Source organism: Pituophis catenifer, unplaced genomic scaffold (genome assembly GCF_029215685.1).
Source record: "Pituophis catenifer annectens isolate HBS135680 unplaced genomic scaffold, rPitCat1.0.hap2 SCAF_14, whole genome shotgun sequence".
NCBI classification, from domain to species: Eukaryota; Metazoa; Chordata; class Lepidosauria; order Squamata; family Colubridae; genus Pituophis; species Pituophis catenifer.
The window spans coordinates 13,754,958-13,782,210 of NW_027256894.1; the positions used below are offsets into that span (position 1 = coordinate 13,754,958).

General features: G+C 43.2%; 1 protein-coding gene across 1 annotated transcript; it reads right to left on the reverse strand.

The window, feature by feature from the left end:
- Nucleotides 1-25,925, reverse strand: RHCG (Rh family C glycoprotein). Its single transcript, XM_070953515.1, has 10 exons — nt 25,721-25,925; nt 15,340-15,526; nt 13,489-13,639; nt 9,892-10,039; nt 7,503-7,669; nt 5,772-5,909; nt 5,477-5,613; nt 3,803-3,927; nt 1,400-1,473; nt 1-72 (listed from the first exon to the last, which is right to left on the reverse strand). Exons 1-10 carry the CDS (start codon nt 25,923-25,925, stop codon nt 1-3), a joined length of 1,404 nt encoding a protein of 467 aa, XP_070809616.1.
- Between the last annotated feature and the right edge of the window lie 1,328 nt (nt 25,926-27,253).

The following is a 27,253-nucleotide window of genomic DNA, read 5'->3' on the forward strand; positions in this document are numbered from 1 at the left end:
TTAAGGGTTAATCACAGGCTTAGCATTGGAGTCATGCAGGCAGTAAAGGTTGCTCTCTTCATCGCCAGGGACCTTTGGAAGGATGGCAGAATGCAGGGTGAGTCAGAATCACCTCTTTTTTTTAAAAAAAAAATCCCTCTTCCTGCATTGATTGCTTTTATGCACTTGAAGGTGCAGCACTGTCCAGATATCTGGATTACGGTGGTGTCTGTGGCACACAGCTAGGTGGCTGAGAGGGATGGGAGTTAGAATCCAACACGCCTGGAGGGCATGTATGTTGGGCAAAGCTGATAAGCCACCAGCTTGTTATTTGGCAGGCAATAGTGTCACCTAGTGGCAGAATATCTCTCCTCATACAGTATATCAGATAGATTAGAATTAGATGAATGGATGGATGGGAGAGAGAGAGGGAGGGAGGCAGGCAGGCAGATAGGTAGATGATAGATTGGATGGATGGATAGATAGATAGATAGATAGATAGATAGATAGATAGATAGATAGATAGATAGAAGAGAGTTTGTTAGATAGAGATAGATGATAGATAGATAGATAGATAGATAGATAGATAGATAGATAGATAGATAGATAGATAGATAGATAGATGGATGATAGGAGATAGATAGATAGATAGATAGATAGATAGATAGATAGATAGATGGATGATAGGAGATAGATAGATAGATGAGAGGAGATAGATAGATGATAGATAGATAGATAGATAGATAGATAGATAGATAGATAGATAGATAGACAGACAGATGAGAGATAGAGAGATAGACAGGCAGAGAGAGATAGGCAGATAGGCAGACAGACAGATGTTAGATAGATGTAGGCAGGAGAGAAGAGAGAGAGAGAGGCATATTAGACATGCAGGCAGATAGACAGACAGACAAAAGGGAGGATGGATATGGGAAGGAGAGAAGGAAGGAAGTTAGGAAGGGAGGGAGGGAGGGAAGATATGAGAAGAAGAGAAGGAAGGAAGTTAGGAAGGAAGTTAGGAAAGAAAGAAGTTAGGAAGGGAGGCAGGGAGGGAGGGAGGATATAGGAATGAGAGAAGTAAGGAAGGAAGTTAGGGAGGGAGGGAGGGAGGGAGGGAAGATATGAGAAGGAGAGAAGGAAGGAAGTTAGGAAAGAAAGAAGTTAGGAAGGGAGGCAGGGAGGGAGGAAGGAAGGAAGGAAGGATATGGGAATGAGAGAAGTAAGGAAGGAAGTTAGGGAGGGAGGGAGGGAGGGAGGGAGGGAGGGGGAAGGAAGGGAGGATGGATATGTGAATGAGAGAAGGAACGAAGTTAGGAAGTTACTTCCAGGACCATGGAATAAATCATTGGTGCAGATTTGACAGAGGGAGCTTCTTCCACAATCTGGATTAATTTAATTAATCCAAGTCTAATCCACTTACTTCCCAATAGACATTATCTTCAAAGCAGTTTTCATCTGTAGGGTCACCAAAGAAGGGCAGTTTCAAAATGCCACCTTCGGGAAAGAAAAATCAGGTGCTAAATTCACTTACAGTGCATTTTAATTTTAAATTTTCTTTTTTTCTTTTCAACTGAGAAAGCACTCTGTACTATGGCACGAATCACAAAAGAAAAGAAAAAATATGTTGGGGGAAAACATCCACCAAGTTACACACAATTCACGAGAACTGGGGGGGGGAAATTACTCTTTAAGTTTGACGTCCAAAATTTGAAAGAGCTGCACAACTGGAAACATGAAAGAAATACTTCCTATAATTGCAGGAAAATGGCAGGATTTTTCCATATCTGTCTACAATAGTTGAGATCAGAGGGAAAATGATTTTACTTTTCTATTTATTTATTTTTTTTAACCAAACCTTAACAAGCCAGAAGATGGCAGCAGGGAAACATCAGAGACTTGGACATGGGGTTGAGTCATAGAAAATTAGAGATAGATGAATAGGCAGAGATTTCACCTCTTACTGGCACACTGTTAAGAAAAACAGCTGTTCTTCATGAGGATTTTTCACTTAGAACATAGGATAATAGGATTGGGAGGGACCCTGGAGGTCTTCTAGCCTAACAATTTTTTACACATTGGCAAAAAAAATCAGAACACAAAATACAAGCTGGGCGGATATGACCTCGTAGACGACCCTCACTCTGTCAAGGACCTTAGAGTACTCATCTCAAATGATCTAAGTGCCATAACTCACTGCAACAACATTGCCAAAAAGGCATTAAGAGTAGTTAACCTAATCTTGCGTAGCTTCTTCTCCGGTAATATTGTACTGCAAACTAGGGCATACAAAACCTTTGCTAGACCAATTCTCGACTACAGCTCATCTGTCTAGAACCCGCACTGCATATCGGACATTAATATAATTGAGTCCAGAGATATTTCATGAGAAGAGTCCTATATTCCTTTGCTCGCAACAGAATACCTTATGCCACCAGGCTTGAAATTTTGGGATTAGACAATTTAGAACTATGCCGCCTTCGGTCTGACCTAAGAGTAGTACACAAAATTATCTGCTACAATGTCCTTACCTGTCAATGATTACTTCAGCTTCAACCACAACAATACACGAGCACACAATAGATACAAACTTAAGGTAAACCGCTCCAAACTCGATTGCAGAAAATAGGACTTCAGCAACAGAGTGGTCAATGCCTGGAATGCACTACCTGACTCTGTTGTTACATCCTCGAACCCCCAAAACTTTAACCTTAGAGTGTCTACTGTTGACCTCACCCCATTCCTAAGAGGCCTGTAAGGGGCGTGCATAAGCGCACCAGCGTGTCTTCCGTCCCTGTCCTAATGTCCCCCATTCATTTGTATCCATTTCATGTATTCATAATCATGTTTATACCTATAGCTGTTACCTTATACATGCTTGACAAATAAATAAATAAAAATAAATAAATAAAGCCCCTGCTTAAGCAGGAGACACTACACCATTCTGGATAAATGATTATCCAATCTTTTCTTAAAGACCTCCAGTGATTGAATATCCACAATTTCTGGTGGCAAGCTGTTCCACGGATTAATTGTTCTCACTGTCAGGAAAATGCTCCTTAGTTCTAGGTTGCATCTCTCCTTGGTTAGTTTTCACCTAAATTTAAATCTTGGCTTTGCCTCGAATTACGTGATCCAGAGAAAGACTCCATTTCTACCTTCAAGCAGGAGAGAAAATACAGAAAGGCTGGCATCGGAATACAGAATAGGATTTGGAAGGGACCCTGGAGATCTTTTTGTCTGACCCTCTCCTTGAGCAGGAGATCCTATATTGGCCAACCTTTTCGGCACTGAGTCTCCTTAATTCCAGGATGCTTCTCTCCTTGATTAGTTTCCATCCATTATTTCTTGTCCTGCCCTCTGGTGCTTTGACAAACAAGCTGACCCCCTCTTCTTTGTGTAAAGGTAAAGTAAAGGTAAAGGTTCCCCTTGCACATATGTGCTAGTCATTCCCGACTCTAGGGGGCGGTGCTCATCTCTGTTACAAAGCCGAAGAGCCAGCGCTGTCCGAAGACATCTCCGTGGTCATGTGGCCGGCATGACTCAACGCAGAAGGTGCACGGAACGCTGATACCTTCCCACCAAAGGTGGTCCCTGTTTTTCTACTTGCATTTTTTACATGCTTTCGAACTGCTAGGTTGGCAGAAGCTGGGACAAGTAAAGGGAGCTCACCCCATTACGTGGCACTAGGGATTCGAACTGCTGACATGCCGACCTTTCGATCGACAAGCTCAGCGTCTTAGCCACCGAGCCACCGCATCCCATTTTTGTGACGATCCCTCAAATACTGAAATACTGCTATCATGTCACCACTTCTTCCACTGACCTACAATAGCTCCTCCTACCAAAGCCATAGCTAGTGATACTGCAATGCCAGCTGCTTGGAATCCTCCTTGGATACTGGGTGTTCGATCCCGATATTCTCCGGTGAAGCCAAACATGTTGATGAGCCTGTGAGAGTGAAGTGAAGTGGAAAAGAGAGGAATGTGAAGATTTCTCTCCATATCAAAGACAATTGTAGTCCCAAGTTCTTTTTGGTTCATCACCATCCATCTTGCTTTCCCTCAAAGTTCTACAGAGGAATTACTGAGTCTGTCATCTGCACCTCTATAACTGTCTGATTTGGTTCTGCAACCCAACAAGGCAGACACAGACTTCAGAGGATAATTAGAACTGCAGAAAAAACAATGGCTACCAACCTGCCTTCCATTGAGGACCTGTATACTGCATGAGTCAAAAAGAGGGCTGTGAAAATATTTACAGATGCCTCGCATCCTGGACATAAACTGTTTCAACTCCTACCCTCAAAACGACGCTATAGAGCACTGCACACCAGAACAACTAGACACAAGAACAGTTGTGTCTGCTAAACAAATAATTCTTTCAACACTGTCGAACTATTCACTAAGTCTGCATTACTATTACTATTAATCTTCTCATCATTCCTACCACCCATCTCCTCCCACTTATGACTGCATGACTGTAACTTTGTTGCTTGTATCGTTATCAGTGGTGGGTTGCCCCCGGTTTGGTCCGGTTCTTGCGAACCGGTAGTAAAACCGGGGGGGGGAAGCTCTGCCCATCCACCCAGATGTCATCATAGACGATCTGCACATGTGCAAAAGCTCGGCACGCTATCCCATTGCAAACCGGTAGTAAAGGCAAGTAGAACCCACCCCTGATCCTTATGATTTATATTGATTGTTTCCTAGTATGATTTGATTGCTTATTTGTACCTTATGACAATCATTTAAGTGTTGTACCTTATGATTCTTGACGAATGTATCTTGTCTTTTTATGTACACTGAGAGCATATGCACCAAAGACAAATTCCTTGTGTGTCCAATCACACTTGGCCAATAAAGAATTCTATTCTATTCTATTCTATTCTATTCTATTCTATTCTATTCTATTCTATTCTATTCTATTCTATTCTATTCTACTCTACTCTACTCTACTCTACTCTACTCTACTCTACTCTACTCTACTCTACTCTACTCTACTCTACTCTACTCTACTCTACTCTAAAGTGAGAGTTGCTGGGAAGGTCACCAATGGTCATCCTCATAATTTTGGGGCATAGTACTGTAACTGGTGTAAATACATGAGGGTTGCCAAGCATCCAATTTTTTCCCCAATACTTTATTTTATTTTATTTTATTCAGAAAGTTAAAATATAAACGCCAAAGGAACAAAGAAAAAAGAAAAAAAATCTTACAAAACAAAATAAAGCTAGACAAAACTTTTTAAAAACGTACATGAGAAAAGAAAAAAAAAAAGCAACGACACATATACATATATTCTCCCACCCTAGTTGAATACCGATAGGTGTATTGGAGCAATAAAGGTCGTCCTCACTTACGACCACAACTGAGCCCAGCATTTCTGTTGTTAAGTGAGACGTTTTGTTAAGTGAGTTTTGCCCTGTTTTACGACCTTTCTTGCCACGGGCCTTGTGTTTGACACCCCTGCCCTACACAGACGTCCCAAAGCACCTCACCCTTTCTTTCCATAGACTCCTTCTGTAGCAGCGGCAGCAGTGACGGCCCCCACGATGCCTCCAATTAAACCTGGCATTCCGTGAAGGTTGTGGATGCCACAGGTGTCTTGGATATGTAGCTTGGCATCTAGGAAAGGCTAGAAGAAAGGAAGGAAGGACAAAAGGTGAGCACTGCAAAGAGGAAATTGCCACAACAATGTAATGTAATGTAAAGAAGTAACATCTCCACTTTTTTGCGGCTTGGTCTTTCCATCAAAGCTCAAGAAAGCTTTGGTGCATTCAGAAATGCTCTTACTGTGATGTAGACGTATCCGATGGTCGTCACAATGCCACAGAGGAAGCCCACAATGAGGGCACCATATGGGGTGAGCATCATTTCAGCAGAGGTTCCTACGGCCACACCGCCGGCCAGGGTGGCATTTTGAATATGGACCTGTGAAGACACAGCAATTTTAATTCCTGATTTTCTACTTTATTTATTCTTTTTTTTTTTTCCCTCAAGGGTCATTTTCACCTCCTTTTTGACACAATGCAATAGTCTTTTAAAAGTGCAGTCTTGGTATGATTAGCACAATGGCTTTTCTGACCTATTGTGGAGGAGGAAGGAGGAAGGAGGAAGGAAAAAGAAGGGGGAGAGAGGGGGGGAAACAAACAAACAAAGAAAGAAAGAACAAAAGAAAGAAACAAAGAAAGAGAAACAAAGAAAGAGAAAGAAGGAAAGAAAGAACAAAAGAAAGAAAGAACAAAGAGAGAGAGAAAGAAAGAAAAAGAAAGAAAGGAGGGAGGGAGGGAGAGGAAGGAAGAAAGGAAGGGAGAAAGAAAGGAAGGAGGGAAGGAAGGAAGGGAAAGAAAGAAAGTGAGAGAGAGAGAGAGAGAGAAAGAAAATAGAAAGACAGAAGGAAGGAAGGAAGGAAAGAAAGAAAGTGAAACAAAGAAAGAGAAAGAAGGAAAGAAAGAGAAAAAGAGAAAGAAAGAACAAAAGAGAGAGAGAGAAAGAAAAAGAAAGAAAGGGGAGGGAGGGAGAGGAAGGAAGGAAGGAAGGGGGAAAGAAAGGAAGGAGGGAAGGAAGGAAGGGAAAGAAAGAAAGTGAGAGAGGGAAAGAGAGAGAGAGAAAGAAAAAAGAAAGACAGAAGGAAGGAAGGAAGGAAGGAAGAAAGAAAGAAAGAAAGAAAAAGAGATACACGCACCCTTGTGGTAGGGGTTCCAGAAAGACAGAAGAAAGGAAGGAAGGAAGGAAGGAAGGAAGGAAGGAAGGAAGGAAGAAAGAAAGAAAGAAAGAAAGAAAGAAAGAAAGAAAGAAAGAAAGAAAGAAAGAAAGAAAGATACACGCACCCTTGTGGTAGGGGTTCCATGAAACTTTGTACAAGATAACAGAAAGCCATGACATCATTTTTAATGCTTGCTTGCTTGCTTGCTTGATTGACAGGCAAGCAGGTAGGTGAGTAGACACACAAGCAGCCCCCCCCCCACACCCCTGTAGCAGGGGTGGGTTCTAAAAATTTTTATTACTGGTTCTGTGGGCGTGGCTTATTTTGTGGGTGTGGCTTGATGGCCATGTGACAATTATTTAGGATTTAGCAGAGGTACTGGTGTACCAGGCTTTGAACTGATTGCAGAGCTGTACTGATCTACCCATTTATTTTTTGCAGGCACTGGTCTACTCATGTATTTTTGCAGGCACTGGTCTACTCATTTGTTTTCTTTTAACACTGATCAGCTGTAGGGCGGCCCTTTGAAGCCCCGCGGCAAGAGTTTAAACAGTTTTTTTTCCCTCTAGCCATCAGCTGGGACTCAGGAGGCAGCAATAGATTGGGGGTGGGGCCAAATAAAAGGTAAGAATAATGCGGGGGGGGAAGTGGGGGGGCAGGGGGCAGAACCGGTTCGGTGATGTCATATCGTCACCGCTACAGGCTCGGGAGAACTGGGCTGAACCAGGAGGAACCCACCACTGCCCTGTAGTAAGGTATTCCATGAAACCTTGTGAAAGATAAGAGAAAGGCATGACATCTTGCCCGACCTTACTCACCATGTTCAACCTTCCCTTCTTTTGCAAGAGACTGGAGAAGGCCACAGAAGTGAGGACACAAGCAGCAAGGGAACAATAGGTGTTGATGGCAGCTCGGTGCTGTGCATCCCCGTGATTGGAAATGGCTGAGTTAAAGCTGGGCCAATACATCCATAGAAACAAGGTTCCTGCAATGGTAGTTTAAGAACTGGCTTTTTATAAGGATGGACCAGGAACTGCAGGCAGATCACTCTTCTGGATAAAGCATGAGGGATGAACGTAAGCCTCTGAGAAGCCCTCTAGCCCAGGGGTCAGCAACCTGCGGCTCTGGAGCCACATGTGGCTCTTTCACCCCTCTGTTGCAGGTCCCTGTCACTCAAAATATGCCAATGTGCAACACCTGCCGGCACGCAATTTATTGAGCTTTTCAACCACCGGTAGGTCAACCAAGGATAAATCCAAGAAGAGAAAAATTTCAGAAGAAAACAGAATGTTTAATTCAACTACATTTGCTAGTTTTGTGGTGGCTCAAGAAATAGTCAGGCACGGGAAGGGTTTTTGTGGCTCCCGGTGTTTTCTTTTCTGTGGGAAACGGGTCCAAATGGCTCTTTTGAGTGTTTAAGGTTGCAGACCCCTGCTCTAGCCCAACTAGAGACTGGGCAGGAAAAATAACCTTACTAATCAATCACTAATATTGATCTGTATAACAGCATATTTACTGGTTTCTTGTACAGAAATACTTCCAGGTCTATTTAGTGTGCATTGTTTAAAAAAACAACAACATCCAAAATAGGACCTTGAGGTTGAAATAACAAAACCAGAAAAGCAAGCTCCCTAATTTAATGAGATGTTCGCAGATCAGTAAATGGGCAGTTTAGAACAGGGGTGACCAACATTTCGGACCTCAGGGATTACTAAATTCATAATTTTAAATCCAGCGGACCGCTAATACGATCTGCCTAATGACCGGCTGGGTGGGCGTGGTTAGGTGGTCATGTGACTAGGTGGGTGTGGCCAACTCAATGTCATGTCGAGGGGCGCCTCGTTAGTCTCTACTCGCCCCTCCTCTCCCAGCCACTTCTTGCCTACCTGCCCAGACTTCTTAGGGCCCCAACAGGAAGCAGTTGTTGGAGCTAAGCAGCCACCATGAGAAAGAGTTGGCAAAACAGCTGGCTCAGTTCAAATTGGATCTGGCTGAGAAGGAGGCTCAGCAGAAGCACCTCACTGAGGACTATGAGCCTAGGATTTCCCGGCAGAGTGTCACTGCGTTTTTTGTATTTACCAGCTGAGCTCATTATTTCTAGACTGTCAGACTTTCCGTAGCTTGCCAAAATTTCTTATCAGTAACTGATACTACGTATGTCCGCATTCTTTCTTTCTACTTCACCCTTTTCTTTGTTCTCCTGCCAAGAGAAGTCCGACTGCAGAGATGTAGTCGGTAGGAACTTTATCAAAATGTAACAATTTAATTATTTTAGATCAGTAAGATGTTTTATTTTCTTCTTTACAATAAATATGAGTTTTAATTAGAAGATGTATTCCGGTTTTATTTTTCAAAGGTATACACAAGGAAAATGCCACGATCCAGGCAATTACCCCAGAGGCTAATTGCCTCTGACACAGAGGGAAGACCTGCGGGAATGTAAGGCCAGGTACCGGCACCTGAAGGCTCAGCCGGCTGAGATGGTCAGCCAATTCCAGGCCATGAGGCAGTCCCACTGGAACAAGGCCCTCCGGCTCTTCGCCACCAGCAGCATTTCCCTCCAGCCTTCTCCCAAAGCCCGGCAACAGGAGGCCGAAGCAGACCCCAAGTCGGAATTTCTGCCCCCACCGACCTGGACAAAAAGACCCCGAAGGGGGAGACTCTCTGCAGCAACACAAATGTTCACTGCATATATCCGGCCAAGGAGCTGTAGTTTGAGGACCCCTGATTTAGTGCAATATAAAAAAATGCAAATAATTTTTCTGTGGACCACCAAAATTTTCTCGCAGACCAGCAGTGGTCCACAGACCACCAGTTGGTGACCGCTGGTTTAGAAAAGAGCTCATCAAGAAACTTCTACATTCCTTTCAGTGTGATCGTAAGGATCGAAAGAGGTTTTAAGATTTCCAAAACAATGACATGCCAAGCATATCTTTTCCTGCTTTTCCGAGATGTGATGAAGGGGCAGCTTTGTGCACGGTGGATTAAAGGCTCAAAGTCCTACAATCCTTTCACAATATTTTCCACTTTAAGTACCTTCACCTTGAGCACTTTAAGTACCTTGGGCTACTTTAAACAGAAATAAAGGTAAGAGAAAAGGCCTCTTCGTCAGTAGCCTGAAGCCTCTTTTTCACTGTTCCTGACTATTTGTCTCAGAAAGCGAAGGATCTCCTGCCTAACAGAGAGAGAGGAGGAACCACAACTCACCAATCATGGCAAAAAGATCTGAATGGTAAACAGATTCCTGCTTGTCTTTGGTCTGCTCGAGGTTGGGCCGGTACAAAATAGAGGTCACCGTTAGGCCAAAGTAAGCACCAAATGTATGAATAGTCATGGATCCTCCAGCATCTTTCACCTGCAGTAACCGATATAAAAGAGGTTGAAGCCTACCCAGAAATAATTGGTTTATTCTACAGAGAATCAGCATATCACAAATGAAACTTGAACCCGGTTGCTTAACAAACTAAATAGAACATTTGTGCCTTTGGGCATCTCAAAATTCTATTTCTGGATGTCCCCCCCAAAAAAATGCTTTTCAAAGCAACCGGACTCTCCTTCCCTTGGGTTTCTTAGTTGTTGTTTTTGATTCCCTTGAAAACGTTTTGCTTGTCATTCAAGAAGCCCCTTCAGTGAAGTTCAGAACTGGGGAAGCTTCTTGGATGAGAAGGTACATGTTTTCAAGGAAAAAAAAATCAAGAAAGACCAATTATCTTTTGAAAAGCACCTGTGGGACAACCATGACTTGGATGATTGAGAATCTCCAGAGACATGGCCTTCTGGATCTTCAGCCAGACGATGTCTCTAATTTAACCTTCCTTCACCTGTACTCAGGAAACGTTCTGGAACTGCTTTCACTGCTACTCGTATGCAAGAAAGTGGATTCTTGACAAAGAACAAGTAGCAGACTTTTCGTGTTGCTTAGTTACACAATCCATAGCACGGACCATGGTAGTATCATAGATGCTGTTGCGGTGGTGGGATTCAATTTTTTTACTACCGGCTCTGTGGGCGTGGCTTGGTGGGCATGGTGTGGCTTGGTAGGTGTGGCTTGGTGGGCGTGACAGGGGAAGGATACTGCAAAATCTCCATTCCCACCCCACTCCAGGGGAAGGATACTGCAAAATCTTCATTTACTCCCCACTCTTGGGGGAAGGATATTGTAAAATCTCCATTCCTACCCTACTCTGAAGCCAGCCAGAGGTGATATTTGCCAGTTCTCCGAACTACTCAAAATTTCCTCTACCAGTTCTCCAGAACCTGACAGAACCTGCTGAATAGCACCCCTGTTCTGTTGGCTTTCCTCCCTTCTCTCTCTTTTTACTTTGGTGTGAGATCTTTTAAGTTGTAAACCAGCAGGCAAGGACTATCTTATCTGAAAGATACCCCAGGAGTCCTTCTGGCTGAACAATGAGATAAAAAAAAAAAAAATTCTAACAAACACAAAGATGAAACATTGGGGGAAAAAAATGCATGCGATTGCTAGTGCCAAGAATGGAGTTGTAACTACTTTGCCCTTCAGAGGATACAACTCTTATCTCTGGTTTTACAATGGGTGGAAGAATAATTTGGGATGTCGTATTTATTCAAGCGTCTTGTCCCTCTGGTCTGAATGAGAGCAGAAGACAAACTGTATGAATTTACCAGACGAGAAGCTCCTTTGCTTGCAAAAAGAACATGTGGAGCTGAAGTCAAGGAGCTCTCCCCTGCATTCCACGATGCTGGTAATATTATTTTAAGTCTGCTTTTCCATTCAGACCCTCAAGCCACAATCTCATTCAATCCCCTTATCTGATGGCTAATCTGTTCCTCTCAGGGGGTTTTTATGTACGTTCAATCAAAGTGTGCCCTACTTGTGCAACCACATTCCAAGTCTTGCATCTTGTGCGTCATGGATAAGAAACCAGCAATGGGCTCTGATCCCTTCCTAATTTGGTTCTCCTCTCACTTACATAGTGGACATGAGAGGAGACTGTAATATAATGGTCTCCCATAAAGTGCTACCTTGACCAGTAACATGGTAGTAACATGATCATACTGGTTACTGGTTACCAGTAACCAGTAACTTCTGGGCATTAAGGAAGGCACAGTAACTTATTATCTAGTGATAATAAAATACAAGATTAATAAAGTCAACACAAATCCAAGTGAAAGAACACAACAGCTCCATCTGTTCCCTCAAAAATAGAATATATACCCAACATCAAAAAGAACTGTCGGGATGAAATGTGAAGCGTAGCAAATAAAACGACAGCTCTTGATGTTTTAGAAGCCTGAAAGAGCGGTCATCCAAGACAATGGATAAAGTAACATGGTGGAAACCAAGCAAGCTTCTCTTACCAGAGGAGCCATCACCCAGAAAGCCCTGTCTCTTTTTGCCCCCCTTCTGAAAGCTGAAGAAAATCTGAAGTCTTAGCAAATACTTTTCTGGTGCACGTATAATTGTTAAGATTTTCATTGGATACCTAGGAGGTTCGGCAGGGGGTTTCAGCAAATGTTGCTAAATTAATCTCCCCAATCTGGAGACCTCTCTAGATGCATTTGGACTGCAAAATTCCAACCTGCTTTCTTAGATATGCTGGTGGGAGATTTTGGGAATTGTTAAGCAATGAATCTAGACAGCACTTACTTGGGTAAAGATGTGTTATAGCAAGGGTATAAAAAAAATATAGCTAGTAAGCCACATTTAGGATTTTCTCTCTCAATTGTAAAAATATACCTCCAAGGCAGTGGTAGGATTCAAAAATTTTTACTACTGGTTCTGTGGGCACGGCTTGGTGAGTATGGCATGGCTTGGTGGGCGTGGCAGGGGAAGGATGCTGCAAAATCTCCATTCCCACCCCACTCCAGGGGAAAATTACTGCAAAATCTTCATTTCCTCCCAATCAACTGGGACTTGGGAGGCAGAGAATAAATGGAGGTGGGGCCAGTCAGAGGTGGTATTTACCAGTTCTCCGAACCACTCAAAATTTCTGCTACCGGTTCTCCAGAACTGGTCAGAACCTGCTGAAATCCACCTCTGCTCCAAGGACATAAAATCTCTGTCAAAATTTTATCCCTTAGAAAAACTATGTCACGAATCCATTCCAAAAGATTTCAAGTGACTGTATGCATCAGATGCAAGACATGCCAAAATTTCAAATTTCTGAGCCTCTTCCTCCTGTCAGTGTGGTATGATGATCTAGAAGAAGATGATCTCTATGGGGCAGGAGGATTGGCGTCACCCATCTCTTGTTCCAATAATAGTCTGGTATGAGGATGTTTGCTTAAAGAAATGTCCCTCATGCCCAGCCCTGAAAAGCTTAGAGTAGGCCTTGAACTGAAGGAAGTTTGTGTCAGGTCCCAAGAACCAAGAACAATAGATGGAGTTACTTCCGAGTAGTTTCCTTTATTGTTCTTCATCTCTAGACCTATAAGTGAGAATCGCTAAGGAGGGGGCTGTTTTAAACCTCTTCCTTCTGACCAAACTTTCCGAACTTCATTGCCTTTTTGTTCTTTGGAATGTAGCCCCTCCCTCCTGGGAATCCAGATTACATTCCACCACAGTAAAACATACCCTTAAACTTAAACCATTGTCCTCTTTGTCTTGCATCTGCAGAGAGTTACTCAGGATGGTAAGTGATAATAACCAAATACACAAGGTGTCAGGCCTGATGATCCAATGAAAAAGATGGCTTCCTGTCAGGCCTGGGAGCCATCTTTTTCCGTTGGATCTTCAGGGCTGACACAAGGAATCTTTGTCACAAAATTTGGAATTAAGACAGGGAAGCATCTCTGAATGTTTGAAAGCAAGATGAAGAGCCTTACATGGAGCAGATCAAGCAGGATATATTCATTGACGGAGAAGAGGGTCACTTGAAACAGTGTCATAATGAGCAGCTGGACGGGGCTGACTTTGCCCAAAATGGCACCAAAGGCGATACAAACAGAACCCACGCAGAAATCTGCATTAATCAGGCTGAGAGGAGAAGGAAGAGATGGGGAAGTCAGAGAAGGCTACAGAGGCAACACAACACTGAGCGTCTTGGAATTGCACTTGATCCCATGAGCCAGCAGTGAGACATGGCTACAAAAAATGATACCTGAGGTTAGATTATGTACCCTTGGAGTCACGGTTGACCCTTGGCAGTAGCGGAATTCAATTTTTTTTACTACCAGTTCTGTGGGCGTGGCTTGGTGGGTATGGTGTGGCTTAGTGGGCATAGCAGAGGAAGGATACTGCAAAATCTCCATTCCCACCCTACTCCAGGGGAAGGATACTGCAAAATCCCCATTCCCTCCCCACTCTTGGGGGAAGGATATTGCAAAATTTCCATTCCTACCCTACTCTGGGGCCAGCCAGAGGTGGTATTTACCAGTTCTCCAAACTACTCAAAATTTCCACTACTGGTTCTCCAAAACCTGTCAGAACCTGCTGAATTTCACCCCTGACCAGGGGTGGATTGCTCCCGGTTCAGACCGGTTTGCAAGAACTGGTAATAAAACCGGCAGGAGGCTCCGCCCACCGTCCCAGATGTCATCATCGATGATCTGCGCATGCATGCGCGATCCCATTGCGAACCGGTAGTAAAGGTAAGTAGAACCCACCCCTGACCCTGACCCTGACCCTTGGGGATGACATGGATAGATTTTGTCCACTATGAACTGTCCCTAACCTAGACTTTTAGGTCGTCCAATGAGGCTGTATCAAGAGAAGATGAATTTCTAAATCATGGAAAATCACCATTCTATTCTTTTTTCTTTTTCTTTTTTGCTGGAAAGTATTCAGGCAATCAGAAAAGTAAATCAGAACAATCCTAAAAGGCTAGCTCATTATTAATAACATAAGCACCATGATGGCACAGTGGTTAGAGTGCAGTACTGCAGGCTACTTCTGCTGACTGCCGGCTGCCTGCAATTGGTATTCAGATCTCACCAGGCTCAAGGTTGACTCAGCCTTCCATCCTTCTGAGGTGGGTAAAATGGGGACTCAGATTGTTGGGGGCATTAGGCTGACTCTGTAAACCACTTAGAGAGGGCTGTAAAACACTGTGAAGCGGTATATAAATCTAAATGCTATTGTCTAAGTGTTATTGTCCTTCCTTCCTTCCTTCCTTCCTTCCTTCCTTCCTCCCTCCCTCCCTCCCTCCCTCCCTCCCTCCTTCCTTCCTTCCTTCCTTCCTTCCTTCCTTCCTTCAGGTTGACTCAGTCTTCCATCCTTCCGAGGTGGATAAAATGAGGACCCAAATTGTTGGGGGAAATAGGCTGACTCTAAGCTGACTTTACAGCTTAGAGAGGGCTGTAAAAGCACTATGAAGCGGTATATAAGTCTAAATGCTATTGCTATATATACAATAGCAGCCATTTTGTCAGTGCACTCAGAATATTCACTCCAAATTCCATATCTGCCTTTGATCTAAAATTCCAAGTATGCCTCAGAACAAGTGGAGTGTTTCAGATGATGCTTCAGCATTTTCTCTAAAATGCTGTTTTTTGGAAGTCCTGGACATTTATTTTGGACTTTATAAATGATAAGAGATTCCATCTTATCTCTCTCCCAGTGCACATCTTTGCATTCCTAAGCCACAAATTTAATCTATCTTCATTATTGTTTCATGCTCGTCTTGCGTCCTGCTACCCAGAAACTCTTTCTTTCCGTGTCCAAGCATGCCAACTTACCTTTCTACTCCAATGAGTATCCTTCCATGCTCAAAGGTATGGAGCCAGCCCTGCATCAGAAGAGCCCACTGGATCCCAAAGGCAGCGAGGAGAAAGTTGAAGCCAACAGCTCCAAAGCCGTAACGTTGAAGAAAGGTCATGAGGAAGCCGAAGCCCACAAAGATCATCACATGGACATCTTGGAAAGCTGCAATAAAGAAAGATGCTTCATTACATGGACTTTCACTCTCATTCCATACTTAACCTGCATGCTTAACAACCACCTCGCTCAATGCTGACTACTAGTTTACACATGACTGTTCCTCACTTATGGTCTAAAACAGTGGTCCCCAACCTTTTGGGGACCAGAGACCAGTTCCCTGGAGAAAGGGTTTTCCATAGACCAGAGGGCATTTGGTTTCGCATGCTGCCTGCATCTCATGGATAGGGCTTCGCTTGTTTGCATGGCCCAGTTTCTGCCGTGCCACGGACCGATGCCGGTCCATGAACTGGGGGCTAAGGACTCCTGGTCTACAACAGTGTTTTTCAACCTTGGCAATTTTAAGATGCCTGGACTTCAACGGGCCTGGTAGCTCAGCAGACTAAAAGCATTGTGATTAACACCAGTTGTCTGCAATTACTGTAAGTTCAAATCTCACCAGGCTCAAGGTTGACTCAGCCTTCCATTCTTTCTAAGGTAGGTTAAATGAGGACCCAGTTTGTGGGAGCAATAAACTGACTTTGTATAAATATACAAAAGTATGAAGGCTATTGCTTAACGCATTGTAAGCCGCCCTGAGTCTCCGGAGAAGGGCGGCATATAAATCAAATTAAAAAAAAAAAAAAACAACTCCCAGAATTCTCCATCCAAGGTGCTGACTGGAGAACTGCGGGAGTTGAAGTCCACACATCTTAGATGTCAAGGTTGAGAAACTCTGGTCTGCAATGAACAGCTTGTGCCAGAACATTACATACCATAAGCATCCTCCCTAGGATCCATCACAGTACTGTCTACAATGCAGATGTTCTATAAAGGAGACTTCAAGCATATTGGGAGATAAAGTGGTATGGACAAAGTTCCTTAAAAACGGAAAGATTCTGAAAAACACTGTTTGAGTGCAAAGCGAAGTCTTTTCTCTTATTCCCGAAAACCACAAGTCATTTTGAAATAATGCTGGTGAATACGATGACTAGAATAAATTGCACAGCCAACTTTTGACTAGCCAGGGTAGACTAGCTCAAAGGGTAACACCAGTTGCACGTAGGAGATCTGAGTCCAGTTGCTGGCCATTTATTGGTTGATCTTTGAACCGTCTTTCATTTGTCTTTCTTTCATTTAACATACCACACAGGATTGCTGTGAAGGGCATGTATTATCAGTTCCAAATAAGTTGCCTTGAATTTAGGAAGAAGGCAGAAGTTATGCTCTCACAATAGGTTTAGCCAGGCCAAGTAGAGATCTCTAGCGGAGTCATTCACCAACATAATAAAGCTGGGTTAATATTAAACTTACTTATTATTTGTGTGGCTTAGCAGGTTGTGTGAATTCAGCCCCTTTGATTAGTTTATGGTTTAATGCATTGTGGTACTCCGCAAAAAGTGTGAATTTGGTAACCGGGCGTAAATTTATCATATTAACACAATCAATATTGGCCTAACCCAGGGTTCAGCAACCTGCAGCTCTGGAGCTGCATGTGGCTCTTTCGCCCCTCTGCTGCGGCTCCCTGGCACTCAAAATATGTGTCACAACCGCCAATGTGCGACACCTGCCTGGCACGCGATTTATTGAGCTTTTCAACCCCCGGAAGGCCAACCATGCATAAATCCAAGAAAAGAAAAGTTTCAGAAGAAAACAGAATGTTTAATTCAACTACAGATGCTACTTTTGTGGTGGCTCAAGAAATAGTCAGGCACGGGAAGGGTTTTGTGGCTCCCGGTGTTTTTTTTCCTGTGGGAAATGAGTCCAAATGGCTCTTTTGAGTGTTTAAAGTTGCAGACCCATGGCCTAACCTCTAATGAAAAAAAAATGCTGTTGCCATTATTTTTTGGTCAAAAAATGTCATCTACTGGAATTTTCTCTATCTGTATGATAAATAGCAACTTTCATCCTATACCCCAGGCAAGTGGGGCGGAGGGATATTTTGTCTCCAGAACAAACAACTTTGTAGATCTTTAACCAACTTTGCTGCTCATCGTATCTTCAAGATAGGAATCTGCTCTGGTGCTGTAAAGTGAAACTTGGCAATTATTGGTGGTCCAGGAAATGCCGAAGGCAAGGCAGCAAATTGAAAATGGGTGTTGTTTCTCTTCCATCACTGGCTTAGGAATCTACCTTTCCCCCCACCTATTCATGCAACCAGAAAAATACATGCATTGCCCCATTCCCCACTGATAGTTTTGAGAAGTATTTTCACTGCGGGAGGTAAAACCCCACCCTTTGCAACAGGTTTCAAGAAAATAACAGGATAAAATTAGTTTTGTGTCCTCAGTCTGAGTCAATTTTCAATGAAACACTGGAAAACATTGATGCTGGCCTCAAAGTAAACGGTGTTCAGATCAACCATTTAAGACATGCTGATGATACAGTTCTGCTTGCCAGTAAGCATGAAGACCTTCAACTCCTCATCAACAGTCTCAGATATATCTGAAAAATACGGCTTGAAGCTTAACACCGCAAAAACCAAGATCATGGTCGTCAGCAAACAACCCATTAATTTACCACTGATAAATTCAGAAGGAATACCACTAGAAAAAGTTGAAAGGATCACATACTTTGGTTTTAATTTACATGAAAGCTGGGATATGATCAGTGAAGTAAAGACAAGGATAGAGAAAGCTCGAACAGCATTCTTCAAAATGAAAAAGATCTTCTGCAGTCACGACATATGCCTAAGAGTGAAAATGAGGCTTGTCAGATGTTACATCTTTTCTATCCTGCTCTACGGAGTGGAGGGTTGGTCTCTGACAGAAAACCACTTGAAGAGACTAGAAGCATTTGAAATGTGGATTTACAGACGGCTGTTATGTATAAGCTGGGTTGACAAAATCTGAAACAAGGAGGGGATAAGCCGCCTGGAAAAGCCAAGGAAAATCATGAAAGCCATAAAAAAGCGGAAGTTAGAATATTTTGGACATGTGATGCGACACCCAGAAAAATACGGCATCCTTCACTTAATCCTCCAGGGAAAGATTGAAGGCAAACGAGATCCAGGCAGAAGAAGAACATCATGGCTTCAAAACCTAAGGGACAGGTTTGGACAAAACTCAGCAGCACTTTTTCATACGGCTGTTGACAAAAATAGGATCGCCAGCGTCCGATGACAGATATGGCACAAGAAGAAGAAGTCCTCAGTTTGTTCTGTTCTGGCTTTATTTTATTTTTTTAACTGTTCACAGATATTTTTTTCACAATCCAAAAGAAACATTTGGGAGAAATTCACAGAAGAGCAATGCATTTCTGCAGCTTACCTTAGTTATGAAATGGACAAAGAATGAGTGTGAACATTTATTTATTTCATTGTACAATCATCCCTCCAGTACTCTGCAACTTTCCTTGTTCCACTTCTTTACTTTTGATCGATCTTATCAGGAAGGACATTTTTCATTCCTATTGTATTTCTTCAGATTGTGAAGTGTGGGATAGCCAGGAAGGTTGCAGAATGAAGACGCGTCTCAAAAAAATTTAGAGGAGCAGCAGCTGTTGCATGTTTCACCAAGTCAGGAAGTTTGTATCAGTTAAGAGAAATTTGAATGAAATTTTCAAGCATCCTGAGACTCACATAGAAAAACAGAGGAAACTGAGATAGGCAGATGGGAGGAGTTAAAGAAGAGGTAGCCCCTTACCTTACCAAAATTCAGGGATGGAAAGGACCAAGGTGGGAATGGTTTGGATCAGGGTGGGTCCTCACCTAACAACCAGTGGGATTCAGTTAATGACTGCAACCGAGACAGCCAGGATTGTCATTGTTAGGTGGTGTGGTCATTTGAGGTCATACCAGGGGTGAAATCTACTTACCTTCCTTACCGATTCGGAAGTGCATGCGCCACAGATCCTCTGCACATGCACAGAGGGTAAAAAACACATTACTTCCTGGTTAAAACCAGAAAGTAATGACACCCGGGCAGGTGGGCGGAGCCTCGCACCGCCATCGTTACCGGTTCTCTGAATCACCTGCCACAATCGCTACTGGATCGTCCAATCCGGTCCGAACCGGGAACATTTCACCCCTGGCTCATACTTTAAAACCGCATCATTTAATGACAGAAATTCCAATGCAATTACTGTCCTTAACCCTGTACCATTTTCTCTTTGGAGGTCTGCAGCCTCCATGGCACCCCACAACAATTCAATTTCACCCCCATGAAAGGTGACGCAAGGAAATTTCTCCCATGAAACTTTTTTTTAAGACCAGGAAGGAGAGGCGACCAGAAGTATTGCAGAACCATAGAAAACACCTCATGTGTCAGTCACCCTTTCAAGACTGACAAGGAGCAAAAGAAATCCCATTACTTTACTCATCTTTACTCAACAATAAAATGAGGTCTTGTGACACTATTTACTCAAATGAACCGTGATGCCAGAAATCCTTCTATATTCACTCTGCTTAAATCCGGCCTGCGGGTCTGGCCTGGAAATATCAAAGGACTGGCCCACAGTGACTCTGTCGGCTGAAAACGGGCCAAAAAAAATGGGCTAAAAACAACCCAAAAACAGCTGGCAGAGTGCTGCAGGAGGCCACAGAGGGCGAAAACGAGGCTCAGGGCCCACTCGCAGACTCCCCTGTGCCCCATTTTGGCCGGCAGGGTGCTGCAGGAGGCATCTCTCCTTTCCCCCCCCCCCCACTGCTCACCCCCAGCTGGCCCACAGAGGAGAACTACAATGCTGATTTGGCTCTCGAAGAAATCCAGTTTGACACCCCTGTTCTAGTCCAACCAGGGGTGAAATCCAGCAGGTTCTGACAGGTTCTGGAGAATCGGTAGCGGAAATTTTGAGTAGTTTGGAGAACCGGCAAATACCACCTCTGGCTGGCCCCAGGGTGGGGAGGGAATGGGGATTTTGCAATATCCTTCCTCTGCCACGCCCACCCACAGAACTGGTAGTAAAAAAATTTGGATTTCACCACTGAGTCCAACCCCCAGCTCAAGTAGGAGATCTCTTTACCACTTCAGATGAATGGTTGTCCAATCTCTTCTTAAAAACATCCCGTGATGGAGCATCCCCAACTTCTGAAGCCAAGCCGTTCTACTGATGAATTGTTTCAACTATCAGTTTACTCCTTCTAGTTAAAATATGTCATTACCTTCTCCTTCCTAGGGCTGAGGGAGAGGGACTGGCTCAAGGTCACCCAGCTGGCTTTGTGCCTAAGGCAGGACTAGAACTCACAGTCTCCCAGTTTCCAGGTTGGTGTCTTAACCATTACAGCGTACAGGTAGTCCTCAACCACAATTGAGCCCCAAACTTATGTTGTTAAGTGAGACATACTGTATTTTTTGGAGTATAACACCTTTTTCCCCCCTAAAAGAGGGTGGAAATGTTGGTGCATCTTATACACTAAATACAGCCATTTTTGGCCTTCCGAAGCCCTGCCCAGCTCATTCCATTTTTGCAAAAAACAATTTATCAGTGGAACAACTTGCCTCCAGAAGTTGTGAATGCTCCAACACTGAAAGTTTTAAAGAAGAGATTGGATAACCATTTGTCTGAAGTGGTGTAGGATTTTCTGCCTGGGCAGGGGGTTGGACTAGAAGACCTCCAAGGTCCCTTCCAACTCTGTTATTCTATTCTATTCTATTCTATTCTATTCTATTCTATTCTATTCTATTCTATTCTATTCTATTCTATTCTATTCTATTCATTCTATTCTACTCTACTCTACTCTACTCTACTCTACTCTACTCTATTCTACTCTACTCTACTCTATTTCTATTCTATTCTACTCTATTCTATTCTATTCTATTCTAAAGTGAGAGTTGCTGGGAAGGTCACCAATGGTCATCCCCATAATTCTGGGACATCGTAACTGGTGTATAACTGACCTATATTCTATTCTATTCCTCCAGATTCAGGGCCTTTTCCCACATGCACATAACCCTAGCACGAGCATGATTTGAGAATCTGTTTTTTTTTTTTCCTGCCATGTCCCCATGATCTTATCTTTCATCTTATCCACGGTCCATGAATGTGACACAGCGTAGGCCACGCTTAGCTGAATCGGGAGAATTTTAAGCTTTTTTCTGACACTGCCAAGGACATTCTTAAGGGGTTCAAACTTGTTTTAAGTGTTGTCACCAATTATTTGCAGGGAAGTCAGAGGTCTGGCAGTGGCTCAAAAGAGAGGTAATAAAAGCAAAATAGGGATCCCAAAAATGTTTCTCCAAAAGGCAACTGGACTTCCTTGGTTTTTTTCCCCCCTGGAAAATGTTTTCCTTCTCATCCATGAAGGGTCTTTAGTTCTCAGAACTGAGATACTAGAATTTAAGAGTCTCCCAGTTTCCAGATTGGTGGAATCAGAGGTGGGTTTCAGCAGGTTCTGACCAGTTCTGGGGAACTGGTAGCGGAAATTTTGAGTAGTTCGGAGAACCGGTAGTAAAAATTCTGACTGGCTCCGCCCCCATCTATTCTCTGCCTCCCGAGTCCCAGCTGATCGGGAGGAAATGGGGATTTTGCAGTAACCTTCCCCTGGATTGGGGAGGGAACGGAGATTTTACAGTATCCTTCCCCTGCCTCGCCCACCAAGCCACGCCCATCAAGCTATGCCACGCCCATCAAGCCACACCCACAGAACCGGTAGTAAAAAAATTTGAATCCCACCACTGGATAGAATGATTGGTTAACTATTACAGCGTGCTGGCTCTCTCTACCTATTTTTGGACCTGCAACTTCAGAAGAAGCTTCTTGGATAAGAAGTAAAATATTTTCTTCTTCTTCTTCTTTTTTTTGAAAAAAAAATATAAGTAAAAGAAAGTAAAAATAAACACAAAATCGGGGCTGCTCGGATACCATTTTGGAAAATACTGAATTGAAAATAAATACAACAATGGAGAGAGAATGGAAAGAGATGTAGAGGGATAGAGAGGAGGGGAGAAGAGAGGAAAGAGAGAGGAACAGAAGAAAGGGAAAAGGAGAGGAAGAAAGGGAAAAGGAGAGGTAGAAAGGGAAAGGGAAAAAAGAAAGGGAAAAGGAGAGGAAGAAAGGGAGGGGAAATAAGAGTAGGAGAGAAGGTTAGAAAGGGAAGAAGAAGGGAGGTGTGGAGAGAAAGGAAGGAGAAGGAGAGAAGGGGAAGAAAGGAGGAAAGAAGAAAGTAGAAGAGGATAGAAGAAGGAAAGGAAGGGAAATAAGAGTAGGAGAGAAGGTTAGAAAGGGAGGAAGAAGGGAGGTGTGGAGAGAAAGGAAGGAGAAGGAGAGGAGAGGAAGAAAGGAGGAAAGAAGAAAGTAGAAGAGGATAGAAGAAGGAAAGGAAGGGAAAGAGGGGAGAAGGAGAAGAAGGATTGTTGTAAAATAAGGGAGATGGAATGGTAGAAGAGCAACCCCGAGCATACTTAAATACTTAATTTTTTTAGGATGAAGACTGAACTAATATGAAAGTTAAAAGAGAATATGTGTGATCAACAATGGATAAGAGACTGTATATTTAAGACATGTTTATGAGAAATAAAAATAAAAAACTTTTTCAAAAAAAAAAAAGAGAGAGAGAAGTGAAATATTTTCAAGAGGGAAAAAAAAATCCAAGGAAGTCCAGTTGCCATTTGGAAAAGCACTTTTGGGACAACCATAATCAGGATGATGGAGAATCCCCATAGATGCGATAGGGAGTGACAGTGGGGATAACCTATAGCCGCGATGGCGAATGTATGGAACGCGTGCCAGAGGTGTCATGCAATTCCTTCTCTGTGGGCACGCGAGCCATCACCCCAGTTCAGCTCTGCCGCGCATACGTGTGAACCTCCCGCCAATCAGCTGGTCTTCAGGTGTCTGCCATACATGTGCGGGAGTTTGGCATGTGCAGGGAGGCATGCACACATGCGCATGAGGGGCATGTGCGGGAGCCGTGTGCATGGGAGGGCAGCGCATATGCACGGGGGCTATGCGTGCATTGCATCTTGGGGGTTTGGGTGCATGTGCACACATCCAGGGGCGCGCACGCTTTGGCCACTCGGTCCGGAAAAGGTTACCCATCACTGACCTATAGTTTTGTGTTGGAAATAGAAAAGCAAAGAGAATTCCAGCTTAGTAGCAGGAAAAGGACCAAAGGACCAAGTTTTTTTTTAAAAAAATCAAATTGTAATGCTAGAACGTGAGATAACTGGACAAGTGATTGCCTGGAATTCTAATAAAGGCAATGGTTTTCTCTGCACTCCATAAACATTCAATGTGAGTTATGATCTCTTTAAAAAAGATGCTTTTTGTTCAGCCTTCCTTTCCCTATTTCAGCATTTCTCAACTTCAGCAACTTTAACATATGTGAACTTCCAATTCCAGAATTCTCCAGCCAGCATGAAATGGCTGAGATTGGGAAACACTGTCCAATTTTCAAGCTGAGCCACAATAGAAGTTGGGTTTCAGAGGTTATTTTATAATAAAAATCAGCTAAATCATCAATCAATCATCAATTTTTTTTTAAATTTGATTTATATGCCACCCTTCTCCGGAGACTCAGGGCAGCTTACAATGCGTTAAGCAATAGCCTTCATCCTTTTGTATATTTATACAAAGTCAGATTATTGCCCCCACAACTGGGTCCTCATTTCACCTACCTTAGAAAGGATGGAAGGCTGAGTCAACCTTGAGCCTTGGCGAGATTTGAACCTGCAGTAATTGCAGGCAGCTGGTCTTAATAACAGCTTAATAACAGGGTGCCTTAGACCACTGTACTACCAAGGCTCTTTAGGAGTCCTGTTCCGTTTGAAGATTCCTTTGAGAAAGGCTGTATTTCAGTTGTGGTTTAAACCAGAGGTCTCCAACCTTGGCAACTTTAAGCCTGGAGGACTTTGACTCCCAGAATTCCCCCAGACAGCAAAGCAAAGCTGCCTGGGGAATTCTGGGAGTTGAAGTCCTCCAGGCTTAACATTGCCAAGGTTGGAGACCTCTGGTTTAAACATCCTGATTCACTTTTTTATTATTCTCTCCAGATGAACCCTACCTAAGCACAGAAGGAATTTTTCAGATCAGGACTTTAAGAATGGGCATTCAGAACCTCACTCAGTAAATGAGGGAGAAACTCCAAGCACAGGCTTATCTCATACAGATCGTGAAGAAATACACATTGCATGCATACATAAAACAGGAGGAAGTTGAGTTAGATATTTGAAGTAGATGAAACAATCCAAACTGTAAACCAAACAATCCACCTTTTCATTTCTAGTGGAAATATAGTACTTCTAAGGGTGATAGATTTCTTCCCTCTCGGACGCATTCCCCCCCTCTTCAAACCTTCAAAATTGTTACTTTTAAACTATTTCTTTTAAAGATGAATGGAAATACAAATGTTATTCATTGGAAATACAAATGTTATTCATTATATCTGATCTGGCTTCAAGGCACAGGCAAGCAAAGTGAAATCAGAATAGAATAATAGAGTTGGGAGGGACCTTGGAGGTCTTCTAGTCCAACCCCCTGCCCAGGCAGGAAACCCTACACCTCTTCAGACAAATGGTTATCCAATCTCTTCTTTAAAACTTCCAGTGTTGGAGCATTCACAACTTCTGCAGGTAAGTTGTTCCACTGATCAATTGTTCTGTCAGGAAATTTCTCCTTAGTTCTAAGTTGCTTCTCTCCTTAATGAGTTTCCACCCATTGCTTCTTGTTCTACCCTCAGGTGCTTTGGAGAATAGCTTGACTCCCTCTTCTTTGTGGCAACCCTTGAGATATCGGAGCACTGCTATCATGTCTCCCCTAGTCCTTCTTTTCATTAAACTAGACATACCCAGTTCCTGCAACCGTTCTTCATATGTTTTAGCCTCCAGTCCCCTAATCATCTTTGTTGCTCTTCCCTGCACTCTTTCTAGAGTCTCCACATCTTTTTTACATCGTGGCGACCAAAACTGAATGCAATATTTTTAAATCAGATTAAAAGCCTTTGCTGTGGTGGCAGCCACTACATTTTGGAGCATGATCCAGGATGCCATCAAGGACAGCCCAGGAGAAGTTGTGCAGCCCAATCAAACAAAGAAAGTCCCTGTAAAGTCATGAAGTCCTTGGCTGATTATATAAAAACCAGTAAGCCCAGACTCAGGCTGACTATGCTACTACATATTATGGCATTAATCTGGAGCTCTGCGCAGCCTTATGATTTTCAAGTATGATTTTTCTGCCATTCAGAATCTCTGCAGAGGAAAAATGCAACACAAAAGGCATGCCAAAAAAAACCACTCCAAGCTTGTTGCCTGGTATAATTATACTCACAGGGGTACCTGAAGTAGAATTCATTCTCAATATCAGAGACGTTCCTTTGCTGTTTTTCCTTCTCCCAATCAGCCACGTTCGCCTCCGGGTTGAAGCGCACGAAAATCCCAAAAAGGACAATCATGGCCACCTCCCAGACCAGGCAAATCAACGGTAAGCGCCAGCGCATATCGGTGTTCCTCGCCATCGTGCTCAGGCACACCATGAGCTTGACTTCCTCGCTCCTTTGTTCAATTGAAGGTGGCCGGAAAAGAGAAGTCCCAGAGAAGCTTGGAAAGTAGCTTCACAGTCCAACCTGTTCATTCATTTTATGTAATCTGGGGAGAAGTGGGTGTGGCTCTGAAGCTGCCAGTCATCACAGCAACCCAGGGAGGGCATCTTCACTCCCTTGTACTAGTCCAAAGAGAAGAAGCCAAGGGAGTGTCCTGGCTTTTCTTAAGAATGTATTCCACACATCAGTTCGACATCACAGATGAATGGATTCTGTGTCCAGCATGACAAGCCTTCCCTGCCTTGTCACATTCCAAGTGAAGGTGGAGGAAGATAAGCCAAGGAAGTATCTGAGAAAGACAAGGCAAACCATTTGGGGATGATCCCAGGTGCAGATGGACGTGAATCTATGGGGCTGACCTCAAATACCTTTGCAGAGAAAGGATGCAGGTCGAGATGCTGTTCCTTTGACTTCTCTATTTCATCCTCAGCTCGTTTCACCTGTAGAAGCAGGAGCTCAAGCAAGGAAGTGGTCTACCACTCTCCTTCAGAGCTAGATTTAATATTCTCCCCTCAGCACTTCTCCAGGGTAGGTACAAGAGAACACCAATAGCAGAACGGGTACGTATATGTGGAAAAGGAGAAGTCGAAGATATCTCACATGTTTTATTGTACTGTGAGTTATACAGAGTATGTAGGTCAATATATATTCTCCCCTTACTTACTCCCCTCCCCTTACTGTAGGCTTTCTCCCCCAGGACTCAAATCCGGCTACCCCACAGGCAGTGGCAAAATTCTGTGTCACTGCAATGTCCACAAGAAAAACATTGGTTACAGAATTATAGATGTCAACTGCTGTCAAGTTTTTGGAGGTACTGTATCTATAACAATTATTGGAAAAATACATTTACTCACATACTTATCGGCTCTCCACGCATGTAAATTAGGGAGCGACCCTAACCGTTTGAGATCATGTATTTTCATAACAGGGATGTTATTAGTCACGATTAATGTCAGAATTATTTTCAATTTATTGTATGTCTATTGCTGGTCAATGACTGTAATAAAGTTTTTATTCTTATTTTGCCACTCTCCTTAATATCTGGAACCCACAGGCTGCTGTCTGCTACAGGAAATCATCTTATTTTTTTTAAGATTTCTATGTTTGTGTGCCCATGATTTAGAGAAAGGCAGTGTTAAACGTGACCTTCCTAAAACTATCCTATTCAAAATGTTCAGCTGCAATCTTGTGCCTGTTTTTTTCTGGGCCCAGGTTCGATTTAATTTGGTAGGATTTCTTTCTGCCTATAACTGCACCTCTTT